At 35.6% G+C, this 18,651-nt stretch overlaps 2 protein-coding genes across 3 annotated transcripts; one reads left to right on the top strand and one right to left on the bottom strand.

Annotated features, from left to right (window-relative positions):
- The first annotated feature begins 1,015 nt into the window (after positions 1–1,015).
- Positions 1,016–12,211, top strand: LOC120699411. Of its 2 annotated transcripts, none has more exons than XM_039983396.1 (2): positions 1,016–1,146; positions 11,272–12,211. In XM_039983396.1, the coding sequence occupies exon 2, from the start codon at positions 11,274–11,276 to the stop codon at positions 12,108–12,110; it is 837 nt and encodes a 278-aa protein (XP_039839330.1). In that variant the 5' UTR covers positions 1,016–1,146; positions 11,272–11,273; the 3' UTR covers positions 12,111–12,211. The 2 variants fall into 2 exon arrangements, with proteins under 2 accessions (XP_039839330.1, XP_039839329.1); XM_039983395.1 differs by lacking the exon at positions 1,016–1,146 and adding an exon at positions 10,754–10,970.
- A 2,356-nt stretch (positions 12,212–14,567) lies between these two features.
- LOC120699410 lies at positions 14,568–16,415 on the bottom strand. Its single transcript, XM_039983394.1, has 2 exons — positions 16,350–16,415; positions 14,568–16,048 (listed from the first exon to the last, which is right to left on the bottom strand). Exon 2 carries the CDS (start codon positions 16,044–16,046, stop codon positions 15,210–15,212), a length of 837 nt encoding a protein of 278 aa, XP_039839328.1. The 5' UTR covers positions 16,047–16,048; positions 16,350–16,415; the 3' UTR covers positions 14,568–15,209.
- Between the last annotated feature and the right edge of the window lie 2,236 nt (positions 16,416–18,651).

Here is an 18,651-nt window from a genome sequence, read left to right as displayed (position 1 = left end):
TTGTCTGACCCAAAGAGATTAGATCCTCCAAAAAGGTAATTAATAATTCGGCCATAAAGAAAACATGGGTGTCACAATGAGTTCTTGCCTACCGGTATGACGCCTAGATGAATAGTACTACTTCCGTTCCAAATTATTAGTCGTTGTGGTTTTTTTAGATGCATCATTTTTGCTATGCATCTAGATATAAAATAGCAAAAATAATGCATCTACAAAAACCGAAACGCCCCCAGTGTGCCCATGGTGGCGGTGCCACAGTGGGCGGACCAGCCGATGAACGCCATGTGTGTCAAAGACGTGAGGCATGTCGCCGTCCTGCCGCAGCCGGAACCGGGACGACGGTGGTGAGGAGGGGGGAGGTGGAGAGGTGCGTGTGTGAGGTGATGGAAGGGGCAAACAGGTGCTGGGTTTAGGAGGAGAACCCTGGACGGGAGCCGCAAAGCGAAGAAGGGTATCTGTGAAGGTGGTAGCTCCAACACCAACATCTTGGAGTTCATCTAATGAACCTAATTACTCTGTCGTTAGGACATGTGTTACTTAGTGTCTAATCATGGTCTAATTAGGCTTATTAGATTCTTCTCGTAATTTACAAGCAAACTATGCAATTAGTTTTTTTTATTTCGTCTAGATTTAATACTCCATGCATGTGCTGCACATATTCGATGTGATAATTTAAGTCTCTACAACTGAAAGACCCTTAAAAGTTTTTGTACGGTATGTAGTATGTAGACACTAGTTCCGAATAACTCCACAACAATAATGATGTGTACTGTTGGTCGGTCAAAAATAATGTAGTGAATTAGTGATCGGTATGCTCAGCTTGTGATAGTAATAATTAACGTCTCAGTCACTTCAGAGTGCGGTAGCAAAGTCTATCTTTTATGTACATATAAATATATATCTTTTTATCACAAAGGTTCGCGCATGAATATATATATATATATATATATATATATATATATATATATATATATATATATATATATATATATATATATATATATATATATTATGGAGAAGAGGAGAGAAGACACCGAGCCTAATACTCAGAGCGCATCCACCACCACTCCACCTAATTAGTAGCCATCTCACTCCCATTGTAATATAGAAATAAGGGAGAAGCTGTAATCGCCCTTCGCCTGTAAGGTAATCCACGGTTGTGTAAGTGCTTGGGGTTTCCCGAAAGGGAAAGCCGTATGTAAGTTTGCTCTGTGGAAATGGATTAAGCTTTCTTTCCCTGCTTTCCTTTGAGCTCGTGCACACGGGGTGATGTCTTTACGCTAGGGACCCTAGAGGAGAAACCTCTGCGTTGAGTTGCTCTCGTTTAGCCCATGGAGAGGCGTCTGAGAGAGCCTGTGTCCGCAGAGAAGTGTTCCCTTCGGGTGGAACTGCCTGGGGAGACGGTAGAGCCTGAGTCTTGTGTACGCGTGGCCGGGGTTAGTTCGGGAGAAGACCGGGTAGGCCTGGTTCTGAAGCAAGCTAGCGATGCATGCGGTGAGTACCGAGTAGGATTTACACAAGCATAAGACACTCCACCGGCTGAAATTTTGGTTTCGCCAACCTGCCAAGATCCTGAGAATCACGCATTACCCATACTCTGCAATCACTAATCACGCACTATCCACATACGTCGCTATCACCCAATAGCTGCTGCCTCAATAGCCTTGAATTTTTACTCTGCTAATCACCTGCATAAGAATCACGCACTCATCCACCATCCACGAAGGCCGCTATCGTTGAATAGCATCGCACACCCATACTGCATCCACTCATCATAATCAAGTGCCATATAATTTGCATAATCACAAGAAGTGCTCTGCATAGTGCATCGAATAGTGAGTGAATTTGGGTGCCTGAGCCACTCAGTTGAAGTGCTCGAGCGCTATTCATATTCGGAATTTGAATAGTACCTGATATTTTGAATAGTGCCACGAATTTGAATAGTAACTACTGAATTTGAATAGTGTCGTGAATAGTAACTTGAGATTTTGAATTTGCAATTTGAATTTTCGAATTTTTCCCGCTTGCCCCGCGTTCGTTTTCCCTTGTACTGGTATCAGAGCCGAGGTTATTAAAATTTGAATTTAAGGGAAATTTGATACTTTGTCAAAATTGAAAAGCTACATTATTTGAATTTGGAGGTCAATACCGGAAAAACTGTTAGTACTAAAGAAAATATAAATATTAGGTGCAGAATAAATAGTTCTGAAGAGCATACTTGGCATACTTCACACGGTCAGATAAATTTAATAGTTGATTTAATTCATAACTTTTACATAACTTGGGGTAAAAGACAAGACGATTTAGAATTAAAATTTGAAAAATTACAGAAAGAACATAAGCATCTAGAAGAGCAATATTTGGTAGCAAATAAAAAATTAGAATTAGCTTTGCAAGCTTTGGAAGAAAGTAAAATATTTCTGGGAAAGATTAGTCAAAATAGTGATTATATTAAAAGGGATATATCTTATTTATTTAATAAACTAGAAAGTACTAATATTGCTGAGCATAGTAAAGAAATTGTGTTGTCATCATCTGGAATACTAGAGGTTACTAGATCATTAAATTCGGATAAATGGAAGTATCTGATAGCCTCACTAGAGGAGACCAGTGTCTCCAGGTAGTGCAAAAAGATACTAGGCCTTTAAGCCTAATGGATAAATTAAAAGGAGGATGTGACGAAATTGAAACCTTAGAAGAAATGATAGATGTAGAAAGTGACCTTGAAAGATACCAGAAGGACACTTTAAGGAAAATAAGACCTCAACATTTATATCAAATGGGTTGGTTTGAGTATAAAAGTGGATTATACAGAATATCTAGAGAAGTTGAATTAAGTGTTTTAACAGAACCTGTTCAGCTAAGAATTGTTAGTAAGCAAATTGAGAAAAGATTGAAATATACAGGATATAAATACATACATCAAGGAATGTATATTATAGGAATTAAAGGAATGACAAGGAAGAAATTAGGAACAAAAGTTTTAGTCACTCTATTAGATAAAAGATGGGAATCAGTACACAAGGCATCATTAGGATTCTTAGAAGGAGACATGAATGAAAATATGCTAATAACATATATAGCTCCAGATTTAATAATGCCAATAAAAGAATTTATAGACAAAATGGTATTTGCTTTTCAGACCAAAGGTTATGAAGACTTTAAAAGGACCAATTTATTAGTAAGCATAGAATTCATTGGAAGACTAACCAATAGAAGTGGAACTCGATATAAAGTAAATGTGAATAATGTAATAGAAAGTATGCAATCCAAAGGAATAAATTTTAGGAGTCCTCTTAAAATCAGCTCTGAAGAAAGAGCAGGAGAAGAATGGAATATTGCTGCTTTAATAGAATCAAAGACTTTAAAACAGCCCGAAGATTACATAAGCTATGAAAATAGAAAGGGGCAAACTTGTATTAGGTTTGTAGATTATAAAGAAAAAAGTTTGGATGATTTAGAAGCATCTAGTTCTGAATCAAATGTAGAAGAAAATAGAAGACATAGTGTATGTGAATTTATGGAAAAATTAGATATTGATAATGAAATAAAACATTATGAGCAAAAGCTAAGTAAAATTCCTGATGAATATAATACTTCTATGTTATGTGAGTGATCTGCTATAAGAGAAAAGGAAATTTACTTTAGACGAGAAATTTATAGGCTTAACAAAATTAAAAAAGAAAGAGAGCTAAATGATAAGAAATATAAAGCGTCAGTTGTTATAAAGAAGTGGAAAGATGAGTCAATCCCAAAAGATGTGCAGAGTCATAAAGCCAAAAGTGATCTAGACACTCATAAAGGTAATGTTATGATAGATAATAAAGAACTAAAGTTGCAAAAGGAAAATGAAGTAAAGATAGAGAATACAGAAGAAGATGTTATTAGTGAAGATGAACAGTGGGAAATTAATAACAAGTATTTATTAGAAAGTTATGAGGAAAAGGATGAAGACATGAATGAGTCATATAGCAACGATTTAGAAATACATATGTCTTTACAAGACAAAGATAATGCTATAGAAGCAATGGATCTTGACTCTAGTTCATCTAAAAGAAGACTAGGTCCAGAAATAAAAACTGAAGAAGAAAAAGAAAGACCTTCTAGAATGTCAGGAACTTGGCCACCAGAAAAGGAAGAACCTTCATATAGCTATATACCTGGACAATATAAATATATGGGTTCAAAAGGAAGACAATTTGAAAAGACAGTTCAATTTCAAAATTCTAGAAGTGATGGCGCTATATTAAACTTAGCAGCACATGACCCTATAGATTGGCCGAATATAATCAGTATATGGAAAGGATTGATAGTGCAAAAATACATACAAAATCAGCATAATATTGGAAATAGAGTAGAAGATATGCTTACATATTTAGAAACATTTTTAGGAGAATCAGCTAAGGTTTTATGGGAACAATGGATAGAAGCATTTCCTAATTATTATGAAGAGTTAAAAAGAGCTGGTAGTAATCCATATAATTTTGCAAATATTATTTCAAGCATTGTTATAGGAGAAGATCCTGAATTAGGATATACTACTTTGCAGAATGAAAGATTAAAAGAAATAGAAAAGTTAACTTTAACAAACTGGAAAGGAATAAAGGAATTCTCTCAGCACTATTTGTATAATGCTACAACTGCTAAGCAAGGATATAATAAAGGAATAGTCGAGAGATACTTTAATAAGTTGCCAGACCCTTTAGGGTCCATGATATTCGAAGAATATAAAAAGGAATGCAAAGAATATAATATTTCTCAAGCTATAACATTTGTTTTTAAGCAGCTTAGAAAGATATGCACAAATATACAAGCCCAAAGGTCAATGAAACAATCAGATTATAATTTTTGTAACAAGATAGTTCAAATACCATTGACATATGGAGAAGAGAGATCTAGAAATAAAAGATATCCAAGGAATTACAAGAAGGGAAATGTAAAAACAAAGAAGAGATATTTTCTGAGGAGATCAGATAATAGAGCTCCTTTCCTTCATAAAAGAAATGTAAGAAGATATAATCCTAGAAAGAATTATGATAGCACATGTAGGTGTTTTATATGCAACTCACCAGATCATTTAAGTAAAACTTGCCCTAATAAAGATAAGAAAAGGTATTCTAGTAAGCAAGAAGAACATGAAAAGGTGTTAATAATAGATAGTGTGAATGAGAATATCTTAGTTTGTGATGATGATATAATAGACGATGAGTCAATATATTCTATAATAGAGACAGATGAAGTAGAATATGATGAAGAAAATGAAACAAGTGAGGAAGAATTAGATTTAATTGATGAATTAACTGGTTTAAAAATAGAAATGATGGATCAAGTAATTTGCAATCATGAATGTGATTATAAAGAAGGTAAATCTAGCATAAAATGTGTATATTGCATATATTATCAAGACCCAGGAGAAAGAGCAACATGTAGTCTTTGTTTAAGACAAGCCTGTATGGCATGTCTAGAGCAGAAAAATAATGAGAAAGTGGAAAATAAGTTAGAATTAGTAGAAGAAGTTAGTTTAGAGAAAGATAAGAAGGAGTACAAATATTTAGGCAATACTCCACAAGAGTTTTTAGTTCCTAGAATAAGTTTTAAGACTGAGCAAGTCTTGTCATGTTTCACACAGGATATTATAGATCTAATATGGAGCAAATATGCTGAAAGACAATACAAAACCTTTCTTGATATACAAAATTATTTTATAAAATTATATCAAGGAAAAGAAAGGCAATTAGGAATAATTGCCAAAGCAAATATCTTTCCTTTACTCCATATTGATGATAAATTAATTGTCAAGCCTCGACATAAATTTATAATATTCAAAGCTGACATAAATCTAAAATATTTCAGAAGTATACAAAGAAATACTGGTAATAATATCTCTTTACAAACTATTATAGACCATGGTTTAGCTCATGATATATATGGAACACTTGGAGAAATATGTCAATCAGATCTTGGAATGGCTATTAAAGAAGCAGCTAAAAAATTAGCTTGTGTCCAAGGTAGATATAGAATTAGATTCTGCTCTAATCCACCAAAATTTACACAACCTATAAGACCAGCAAGCCATGATATTTATATTACAAAAGGATCATATAAATTTCCTACAACTTGGTCTTCTGATATATGGCAGAATTATGAAGAGTTGTTTGCCAATAATGCAAATCATGACAAGTGGAGGATATTTACTGAAGCAAGAGAAATAGAAGGAAATACAAAATTTGATCCTGAATATTATATGATGTATCAAAATAAGATAACAAAAATATTCCTACGAGAATATTATGGCAAAAATAGTATCATACAAAGAGAAGTGGGAAGATTGATAAAGCCTAATTATGGTACAGAATGTGAACTAAGAAAAGAATATCGAGAATTGTTGGCATGGTATGAAATATGGCAGCCAGAAGATGCTGATACTGAAGTGGAAGAAATATTACAAGAAGAATATCAGCAAGATTAATATTAATGTTTCTAGAATGTTGATAAGGTGTTATCAACAATTTCGCCGTGGGATAAGCATGCCAGAAGTGTTTGCTTGATGTCTGCGACATCAATCATTCGGGTGTGGAAGACTATACACCGAATATATTCTCGAATATATCCAGAGAATATCACGTGAAGGAAGTGGACAAGGCAAAAGGAATAAACAGTAATATCAACAGTAAGTTCTACTGTAGCCAGTACAATTATTGAAGGCAGCGTTATCGTCCAGCTGTCCAGGCAACAGTAAAGAAGGATAATTGAAGACGCCGGGTGTCCAGCGCTTCCTTAAGCCTGAAGGCACCTCCCGTCTATAAAAGGAGAAGCCAGACGCACGCATTCATTGCCGGACGAAGAAGAGGAGAGAAGACACCGAGCCTAATACTCAGAGCGCATCCGCCACTCCACTCCACCTAATTAGTAGCCATCTCACTCCCATTGTAATATAGAAATAAGGGAGCTGCTGTAATCGCCCTTCGCCTGTAAGGTAATCCACGGTTGTGTAAGTGCTTGGGGTTTCCCGAAAGGGAAAGCCGTATGTAAGATTGCTCTGTGGAAATGGATTAAGCTTTCCTGTGAATTTCCCTGCTTTCCTTTGAGCTCGTGCACACGGGGTGATGTCTTTACGCTAGGGACCCTATAGGAGAAACCTCTGCATTGAGTTGCTCTCATTTAGCCCATGGAGAGGCGTCTGAGAGAGCCTGTGTCCGCAGAGAAGTGTTCCCTTCGGGTGGAACTGCCTGGGGAGACGGTAGAGCCTGAGTCTTGTGTACGCGTGGCCGGGGTTAGTTCGGGAGAAGACCGGGTAGGCCTGGTTCTGAAGCAAGCTAGCGATGCATGCGGTGAGTACCGAGTAGGATTTACACAAGCATAAGACACTCCACCGGCTGAAATTTTGGTTTCGCCAACCTGCCAAGATCCTGAGAATCACGCATTACCCATACTCTGCAATCACTAATCACGCACTATCCGCATACGTCGCTATCACCCAATAGCTGCTGCCTCAATAGCCTTGAATTTAGCCCATGGAGAGGCGTCTGAGAGAGCCTGTGTCCGCAGAGAAGTGTTCCCTTCGGGTGGAACTGCCTGGGGAGACGGTAGGGCCTGAGTCCTGTGTAAGCGTGGCCGGGGTTAGTTCGGGAGAAGACCGGGTAGGCCTGGTTCTGAAGCAAGCCAGCGATGCATGCGGTGAGTACCGAGTAGGATTTACACAAGCATAAGACACTCCACTGGCTGAAATTTTGGTTTCGCCAACCTGCCAAGATCCTGAGAATCACGCATTACCCATACTCTGCAATCACTAATCACGCACTATCCGCATACGTCGCTATCACCCAATAGCTGCTGCTCAATAGCCTTGAATTTTTACTCTGCTAATCACCTGCATAAGAATCACGCACTCATCCACCATCCACGAAGGTCGCTATCGTTGAATAGCATCGCACACCCATACTGCATCCACTCATCATAATCAGGTGCCATATAATTTGCATAATCACAAGAAGTGCTCCGCATAGTGCATCGAATAGTGAGTGAATTTGGGTGCCTGAGCCACTTAGTTGAAGTGCTCGAGCGCTATTCATATTCGGAATTTGAATAGTACCTGACATTTTGAATAGTGCCACGAATTTAAATAGTAACTGCTGAATTTGAATAGTATCATGAATAGTAACTCGAGATTTTGAATTTGCAATTTGAATTTTCGAAATTTTCCCGCTTCCTCTGCGTACGTTTTCCCTTGTACTGGTATCAGAGCCGAGGTTATTAAAATTTGAATTTAAGGGAATTTGTGATATATTTTAGAGTACAAGAATCAGTAGAATATCTCAGTTGCGTTTAAAATGGAAGCTTTAGAAAATGAAATTAAGCAGTATGAGTTTAAACTAAGTAAAATTCCTGATGAATATAATACTTCTATGTTATGTGAGTGGTCTGCTATTAGAGAAAAAGAAATTTATTTCATTAGAAAGATAGCCTATTTAAAAAAGATATCTAAAGGAAGAGAGCTATATGATAAGAAATATAAAACGTCAGTTGTGATAAAGAAGTGGGAAGATGAGTCATACCCAAAAGATGTGCAGAATCATAAAGCCAAAAGGGATCCAGACACTTATAAAGGTAATATTATAGATAATGTGTTAAAAGAGGACAGACAACCAGAGTTGATGATTAAGCTTTTAGAAAGTTATGAAGACGAAGAAAATAATGCCCAACAATACGGAGACTTTATAGACTCTCTAGATGATGAAAGTTTATATAATCTGGATAATGCTATGGATGCATTAGAAATAAATAGTGAAAGAATTAATACCTTAGAGGAGGTTAAAACTGAATTAATGGATCAAGGAAATTGCGATCATGATTGGATTCAAGGAAGAGGTGACTATAATATTAAATGTGCTTTCTGCATTTATTATCCTAGTCAAGAAAATAGATTTACTTGTAGTATATGCTTAAAGCAAGCATGTACTTCATGTTTAAAAGCTGGAAATCAAAGATGGAGACAGGAAGTAGAATTAGAAGAAGAAGATAAATTATTAACAAGAAGAGTTAGAAATTTAGAGAATAGAATAAATAGTTTAGAAGTGGAACTAGAAGAACTAAGAAGTAAGTTAGAACTCAGTGAGGTACAAAAGGCTGAAGAAAAGGCTGGTAAGAATATTGAGTTAAAGGATCAGACGATAATAAGCAACAAGGATAATAGTGCAATACAGTCAAGCAATAAAGATAATAGTACCATACAGTTAAAGGATGCTATAATAAACTTTGGTAGCAAATATATAGTCAAATTGCCATTTAAAGAAATTGTAGGAATAAGAATACCCGTGAAAGTAAAATTAACACCTACTATCACTTACAAAATATTAGCATTAGTTGATACTGGCTGTACTAAAAATATTATGCATGATAAATATTTTGCGAGATGCCCAGAAATAGTTCATACAATAGATCAAGAAAAGGCAGATATATCCACTGACATGTCTGGAATAAAGAAGCTTCATAATCAGTTAGCTTACAATATTGAGTTACAAATAAATAATACTAAATATATTATGGATGAGATTACAATAAGAGACCTATCTATGATACATGATGATATGATCTTAGGACTGAGGTTTTTACAATTCTCGTTGCAAACAACGATCATACATGAGCAAGGAATTACATTTATTCCTTATCAAGATAATATCCCATACATAACAGAAGTACGTAAGACTATAAGTTCCAATACCGGAAAGTCAAATTTAGAACTCCAAGGAGCTGATGATAATAACCTTGATGATCATACAGACGAAGAGTTAGGTGAAAATATAGAAGAGTTTCATATGGCAAATTCATGTATAGAATGTATTAGTTTATAATCCTTTGCACCCAATTGGTATAGAGATATAAAATCTAAAAAAGATATAGATAAAATTGTGCAAAGATTAGAAGATATTCAAATAATTGGAGAAATACCAATGAAATATTGGGATAAGAATGGTATTGTGTGTAAAATTAATATAATAAATCCTAACTATATAATTAAGACAAGTCCTATTGAAGCTACACCTAAGGATATAGAAGAATTTAAGATGCATATTGAAGAGCTACTAAAATTAGGAGCCATAAGAGAAAGTAGAAGTCCTCATAGATCAGCTGCATTTATAGTAAGAAATCATGCAGAAATAGTTAGAGGAAAATCAAGAATGGTCATTAACTATAAAAGATTAAATGACAACACTATAGATGATGGTTATAACATCCCTAATAAGCAAGAATGGATTAATAGAATACAAGGAAGTAAATATTTCTCAAAGTTTGATTTAAAAGCTGGGTTTTGGCAAGTAAAGATGGCAGAAGAATCAATAGAGTGGCTAGTTATGCCTTTAGGATTAAAGAATGCCCCTGCTTTATTTCAAAGAAAGATGTAGAATATCTTTAATGAAAACCAAGAATTTATACTGGTCTACATTGATGATTTGTTAATCTTTTCAAAATCCTATAAAGAACATATAGCTCATTTAGAAACATTTTTTAGAAAGGTAGAGCAGCATGGATTAATACTTTCTAAAAAGAAAATGGAAATATGCAAAGAAAAGATAAATTTTTTAGGTCATGAAATTGGGGAAGGAAAAATTTATTTACAAGATCATATTGCAAAGAAAATTTTACAGTTTCCTGATGTTATGAATGACAAGAAGACATTGCAACAGTTTTTAGGAATAGTAAATTATGCTAGAAATTATATTGAAAACTTAGCCAAGTTGGCCGGACCTTTGTATGCAAAGTTAAGAAAAAATGGGCAGAAACATTTTAATTCTGAAGATATAAGATTAGTAAGAGTTATAAAAGAAAAGGTCAAAGAACTAAAACCTTTAGATTTACCTTTAGATGACTATTATTTTATAATAGAGAGATGCATCTGAAATAGGATGGGGAGCTATATTAAAACAAAAGCCGAACAAGTACTCTCCAAAAACAGAAGAAAGAATATGTAGGTACGCTTCAGGGAAATATAAGTTAAAGGCTATAAATAACACTGATAGAGAAATATTAGCTGTAATAAATGCAATAAATGCTTTTAGATTATATTTAGGATTCAAAGAGTTCACAGTAAAGACAGACTGTGAAGCTATATGTAAATATCATAATAAAGTCAATAGTAAGAAAAGTTCAACTAGGAGATGGGTTTTATTTGAAGATAACATTACAGGAAATGGTTATAAAGTAATCTTCGAGCATATAAAAGGTAAAGATAATACCTTGCCTGATATATTTTCACGATCATCTATTTTGCAGGAATGAAGAGAGGAATGAGTCCTACTGGTGGTGAAAGTTTCAGCTTTGGAACTGAAAACAGATTGAGAATCTTTCCACCAAATACTTATAAATTTAAGCCTAAAGACCATATTGTCTTAGATGAAATACAAGAATGTGTTTTAGATAATTTTTGGTTCCAATATAATAATAAGAGAGATGATAGAGGTTATATGCTTGCAATATTAAATAGTTTAGCTGAATATTTTCATATGATCAACGGGAAGATACAGCCAAAAGATCCATCTAGCAATATAGAAAAGAAACCCATATATGTCATATATAGGGGAAAGACACCAGGAATATATGTAACTTTTGAAGAAGTTATAGCCCAGCAAATAGAAAGAGAAAAAGATGGAGGAATATCATGGAAAAAATATCTAGATATTGATCAAGCCCTATCATATGCAAGAAATATTTTAGGAATAAATTATTTCCTAGAGCCTGCAGAAAAAGAATATATTCAAAAATACAGAAAGGCAAATGAGGTAAAGACAAACTTGCCTGGAATAAATATAAGAGAAGATGGACCTTTAAGAATACCCACATATAAGGATGCTGTAAAAAAAGAAGCATCAAATGAAGAATATGTTGAAAAGAAGATCAAAGAAAGGCTAGATTCAATAATTCCTCAATTGAAGAAAGATATAAAAGAAGAAATATGGCAAGAAGTGAAGCATGATATAAAGGAAAATTTTGATCCCATAAAGAAGGACTATGAAGAAAATATAAAGAAGGATTATGAATCAAAAATGAATATGTCAATATCTGATGATGATATGCTGGATATTCGTGGTCATGGGCAGCAACAAGAGTATTAATAATTATATATTATGAAAATTAAATATGTGTTAATATTTAAGATACCTGCCAGTGTTGATAAGGAGTTATCAACAATTTCGCCGTGGGATAAGGATAAGCATGCCAGAAGTGTTTGCTTGATGTCTGCGACATCCATCATTCGGGCGTGGAAGACTATACACCGAATATATTCTCGAATATATCCAGAAAATATCACGTGAAGGAAGTGGACAAGGCAAAAGGAATAAACAGTAATATCAACAGTAAGTTCTACTGTAGCCAGTACAATTATTGAAGGCAGCGTTATCGTCCAGCTGTCCAGGCAACAGTAAAGAAGGATAATTGAAGACGCCGGGTGTCGAGCGCTTCCTGAAGCCTGAAGGCTCCTCCCATCTATAAAAGGAGAAGCCAGACGCACGCATTCATCGCCGGACAAAGAAGAGGAGAGAAGACACCGAGCCTAATACTCAGAGCGCATCCGCCACTCCACTCCACCTAATTAGTAGCCATCTCACTCCCATTGTAATATAGAAATAAGGGAGCTGTTGTAATCGCCCTTCGCCTGTAAGGTAATCCACAGTTGTGTAAGTGCTTGGGGTTTCCCGAAAGGGAAAGCCGTATGTAAGTTTGCTTTGTGAAAATGGATTAAGCTTTCCTGTGAATTTCCCTGCTTTCCTTTAAGCTCGTGCACACGGGGTGATGTCTTTACGCTAGGGACCCTAGAGGAAAAACCTCTGCGTTGAGTTGCTCTCGTTTAGCCCATGGAGAGGCGTCTGAGAGAGCCTTTGTCCGCAGAGAATTGTTCCCTTCGGGTGGAACTGCCTGGGGAGACGGTAGGGCCTGAGTCCTGTGTAACCGTGGCCGGGGTTAGTTCGGGAGAAGACCGGGTAGGCCTGGTTCTGAAGCAAGCCAGCGATGCATGCGGTGAGTACCGAGTAGGATTTACACAAGCATAAGACACTCCACCGGCTGAAATTTTGGTTTCGCCAACCTGCCAAGATCCTGAGAATCACGCATTACCCATACTCTGCAATCACTAATCACGCACTATCCGCATACGTCGCTATCACCCAATAGCTGCTGCCTCAATAGCCTTGAATTTTTACTCTACTAATCACCTGCATAAGAATCACGCACTCATCCACCATCCACGAAGGTCGCTATCGTTGAATAGCATCGCACACCCATAATGCATCCACTCATCATAATCAAGTGCCATATAATTTACATAATCACAAGAAGTGCTCTGCATAGTGCATCGAATAGTGAGTGAATTTGGGTGCCTGAGCCACTCAGTTGAAGTGCTCGAGCGCTATTCATATTCGGAATTTGAATAGTACCTGACATTTTGAATAGTGCCACGAATTTGAATAGTAACGGCTGAATTTGAATAGTGTCGTGAATAGTAACTCGAGATTTTGAATTTGCAAATTGAATTTTCGAAATTTTCCCGCTTGCTCCGCGTTCGTTATCCAGAGAATATCACGTGAAGGAAGTGGACAAGGCAAAAGGAATAAACAGTAATATCAATAGTAAGTTCTACTGTAGCCAGTACAATTATTGAAGGCAGCGTTATCGTCCAGCTGTCCAGGCAACAGTAAAGAAGGATAATTGAAGGCGCCGGGTGTCCAGCGCTTCCTTAAACCTGGCTCTGATACCAGTACAAGGGAAACGAACGCGGACAAGCGGGAAAAATTCGAAAATTCAAATTGCAAATTCAAAATCTCGAGTTACTATTCACGACACTATTCAAATTCAGCAGTTACTATTCAAATTCGTGGCACTATTCAAAATGTCAGGTACTATTCAAATTTCGAATATGAATAGCGCTCGAGCACTTCAACTGAGTGGCTCAGGCACCCAAATTCACTCACTATTCGATGCACTATGCGGAGCACTTCTTGTGATTATGCAAATTATATGGCACTTGATTATGATGAGTGGATGCAGTATGGGTGTGCGATGCTATTCAATGATAGCGACCTTCGTGGATGGTGGATGAGTGCGTGATTCTTATGCAGGTGATTAGTAGAGTAAAAATTCAAGGCTATTGAGGCAGCAGCTATTGGGTGATAGCGACGTATGCGGATAGTGCGTGATTAGTGATTGCAGAGTATGGGTAATCCGTGATTCTCAGGATCTTGGCAGGTTGGCGAAACCAAAATTTCAGCCGGTGGAGTGTCTTATGCTTGTGTAAATCCTACTCGGTACTCACCGCATGCATCGCTGGCTTGCTTCAGAACCAGGCTTACCCGGTCTTCTCCCGAACTAACCCCGGCCACGCTTACACAGGACTCAGGCCCTACCGTCTCCCCAGGCAGTTCCACCCGAAGGGAACACTTCTCTGCGGACACAGGCTCTCTCAGACGCCTCTCCATGGGCTAAACGAGAGCAACTCAACGCAGAGGTTTCTCCTCTAGGGTCCCTAGCGTAAAGACATCACCCCGTGTGCACGAGCTCAAAGGAAAGCAGGGAAATTCACAGGAAAGCTTAATCCATTTCCACAAAGCAAACTTACATACGGCTTTCCCTTTCGGGAAACCCCAAGCACTTACACAACCGTGGATTACCTTACAGGCGAAGGGCGATTACAGCAGCTCCCTTATTTCTATATTACAATGGGAGTGAGATGGCTACTAATTAGGTGGAGTGGAGTGGCGGATGCGCTCTGAGTATTAGGCTCGGTGTCTTCTCTCCTCTTCTTCGTCCGGCGATGAATGCGTGCGTCTGGCTTCTCCTTTTATAGACGGGAGGAGCCTTCAGGCTTCAGGAAGCACTCGACACTCGGCGTCTTCAATTATCCTTCTTTACTGTTGCCTGGACAGCTGGACGATAACGCTGCCTTTAATAACTGTACTGGCTACAGTAGAACTTACTGTTGATATTACTGTTTATTCCTTTTGCCTTGTCCACTTCCTTCACGTGATATTCTCTAGATATATTCGAGAATATATTCGGTGTATAGTCTTCCACGCCCGAATGATTGATGTCGCAGACATCAAGCAAACACTTCTGGCATGCTTATCCTTATCCCACGGCGAAATTGTTGATAACTCCTTATCAACACTGGCAGGTATCTTAAATATTAACACATATTTAATTTTCATAATATATAATTCTTAATACTCTTGTTGCTGCCCATGACCACGAATATACAGCATATCATCATCAGATATTGGCATATTCATTTTTGATTCATAATCCTTCTTTATATTTTCTTCATAGTCCTTCTTTATGGCATCAAAATTTTCCTTTATATCATGCTTCACTTCTTGCCATATTTCTTCTTTTATATCTTTCTTCAATTGAGGAATTATTGAATCTAGCATTTCTTTGATCTTCTTTTCAACATATTCTTCATTTGATGCTTCTTTTTTTACAGCATCCTTATATGTGGGTATTCTTGAAGGTCCATCTTCTCTTATATTTATTCCAGGCAAGTTTGTCTTTACCTCATTTGCCTTTCTGTATTTTTGAATATATTCTTTTGCTGCAGGCTCTAGGAAATAATTTATTCCTAAAATATTTCTTGCATATGATAGGGCTTGATCAATATCTAGATATTTTTTCCATGATATTCCTCCATCTTTTTCTCTTTCTATTTGCTGGGCTATAACTTCTTCAAAAGTTACATATATTCCTGGTGTCTTTCCCCTATATATGACATATATGGGTTTCTTTTCTATATTGCTAGATGGATCTTTTGGCTGTATCTTCCCGTTGATCATATGAAAATATTCAGCTAAACTATTTAATATTGCAAGCATATAACCTCTATCATCTCTCTTATTATTATATTGGAACCAAAAATTATCTAAAACACATTCTTGTATTTCATCTAAGACAATATGGTCTTTAGGCTTAAATTTATAAGTATTTGGTGGAAAGATTCTCAATCTGTTTTCAGTTCCAAAGCTGAAACTTTCACCACCAGTAGGACTCATTCCTCTCTTCATTCCTGCAAAATAGATGATCGTGAAAATATATCAGGCAAGGTATTATCTTTACCTTTTATATGCTCGAAGATTACTTTATAACCATTTCCTGTAATGATATCTTCAAATAAAACCCATCTCCTAGTTGAACTTTTCTTACTATTGACTTTATTATGATATTTACATATAGCTTCACAGTCTATCCTTACTGTGAACTCTTTGAATCCTAAATATAATCTAAAAGCATTTATTGCATTTATTACAGCTAATATTTCTCTATCAGTGTTATTTATAGCATTTAACTTATATTTCCCTGAAGCGTACCTACATATTCTTTCTTCTGTTTTTGGAGAGTACTTGTTCGGCTTTTGTTTTAATATAGCTCCCCATACTATTTCAGATGCATCTGTCTCTATTATAAAATAATAGTCATCTAAAGGTAATTCTAAAGGTTTTAGTTCTTTGACCTTTTCTTTTATAACTCTTACTAATCTTATATCTTCAGAATTAAAATGTTTCTGCCCATTTTTTCTTAACTTTGCATACAAAGGTCCGGCCAACTTGGCTAAGTTTTCAATATAATTTCTAGCATAATTTACTATTCCTAAAAACTGTTGCAATGTCTTCTTGTCATTCATAACATCAGGAAACTGTAAAATTTTCTTTGCAATATGATATTGTAAATAAATTTTTCCTTCCCCAATTTCATGACCTAAAAAATTTATCTTTTCTTTGCATATTTCCATTTTCTTTTTAGAAAGTATTAATCCATGTTGCTCTACCTTTCTAAAAAATGTTTCTAAATGAGCTATATGCTCTTTATAGGATTTTGAAAAGATTAACAAATCATCAATGTACACCAGTATAAATTCTTGGTTTTCATTAAAGATATTCTGCATCTTTCTTTGAAATAAAGCAGGGGCATTCTTTAATCCTAAAGGCATAACTAGCCACTCAAAATGGCCTTGAGGACACGTAAAAGCTGTCCACTCTATTGATTCTTCTGCCATCTTTACTTGCCAAAACCCAGCTTTTAAATCAAACTTTGAAAAATATTTACTTCCTTGTATTCTATTAATCCATTCTTGCTTATTAGGGATGTTATAACCATCATCTATAGTGTTGTCATTTAATCTTTTATAGTTAATGACCATTCTTGATTTTCCTTTAACTATTTCTGCATGATTTCTTACTATAAATGCAGCTGACCTATGAGGACTTCTACTTTCTCTTATGGCTCCTAATTTTAGTAGCTCTTCAATATGCATCTAAAATTCTTTTATATCCTTAGGTGTAGCTTCAATAGGACTTGTCTTAATTATATAGTTAGGATTTATTATATTAATTTTACATACAATATCATTCTTATCCCAATATTTCATTGGTATTTCTCCAATTATTTGAATATCTTCTAATCTTTGCACAATTTTATCTATATCTTTTTTAGATTTTATATCTCTATACCAATTGGGTGCAAAGGATTGTAAACTAATACATTCTATACATGAATTTGCCATATGAAACTCTTCTATATTTTCACCTAACTCTTCGTCTGTATGATCATCAAGGTTATTATCATCAGCTCCTTGGAGTTCTAAATTTGACTTTCCGGTATTGGAACTTATAGTCTTACGTACTTCTGTTATGTATGGGATATTATCTTGATAAGGAATAAATGTAATTCCTTGCTCATGTATGATCGTTGTTTGCAACGAGAATTGTAAAAACCTCAGTCCTAAGATCATATCATCATGTATCATAGATAGGTCTCTTATTGTAATCTCATCCATAATATATTTAGTATTATTTATTTGTACCTCAATATTGTAAGCTAACTGATTATGAAGCTTCTTTATTCCAGACATGTCAGTGGATATATCTGTCTTTTCTTGATCTATTGTATGAACTATTTCTGGGCATCTCGCAAAATATTTATCATGCATAATATTTTTAGTACAGCAAGTATCAACTAATGCTAATATTTTGTAAGTGATAGTAGGTGTTAATTTTACTTTCACAGGTATTCTTATTCCTACAATTTCTTTAAATGGCAATTTGACTATATATTTGCTACCAAAGTTTATTATAGCATCCTTTAACTGTATGGTACTATTATCTTTATTGCTTGACTGTATTGCACTATTATCCTTGTTGCTTATTATCGTCTGATCCTTTAACTCAATATTCTTACCAACCTTTTCTTCAGCCTTTTGTACCTCACTGAGTTCTAACTTACTTCTTAGTTCTTTTAGTTCCACTTCTAAACTATTTATTCTATTCTCTAAATTTCCAACTCTTCTTGTTAATAATTTATCTTCTTCTTCTAATTCTACTTCCTATCTCCATCTTTGATTTCCAGCTTTTAAACATGAAGCACATGCTTGCTTTAAGCATATACTACAAGTAAATCTATTTTCTTGACTAGGATAATAAATGCAGAAAGCACATTTAATATTATAGTCACCTCTTCCTTGAATCCAATCATGATCGCAATTTCCTTGATCCATTAATTCAGTTTTAACCTCCTCTAAGGTATTAATTCTTTCACTATTTATTTCTAATGCATCCATAGCATTATCCAGATTATATAAACTTTCATCATCTAGAGAGTCTATAAAGTCTCCGT

The sequence above is a fragment of the Panicum virgatum genome, chromosome 3K (genome assembly GCF_016808335.1).
Source record: "Panicum virgatum strain AP13 chromosome 3K, P.virgatum_v5, whole genome shotgun sequence".
Taxonomy (NCBI): domain Eukaryota; kingdom Viridiplantae; phylum Streptophyta; class Magnoliopsida; order Poales; family Poaceae; genus Panicum; species Panicum virgatum.
The sequence above is the reverse complement of the archived record's forward strand: the minus strand, read 5'-3'. Positions and strand labels throughout refer to the sequence as shown.

Excerpts from the sequence above, each read along its gene's own strand:
- LOC120699411 (XM_039983396.1), top strand. The coding sequence starts at position 11,274 with ATGAAGAGAGGAATGAGTCCTACTGGTGGTGAAAGTTTCAGCTTTGGA.
- LOC120699410 (XM_039983394.1), bottom strand. The coding sequence starts at position 16,046 with ATGAAGAGAGGAATGAGTCCTACTGGTGGTGAAAGTTTCAGCTTTGGA.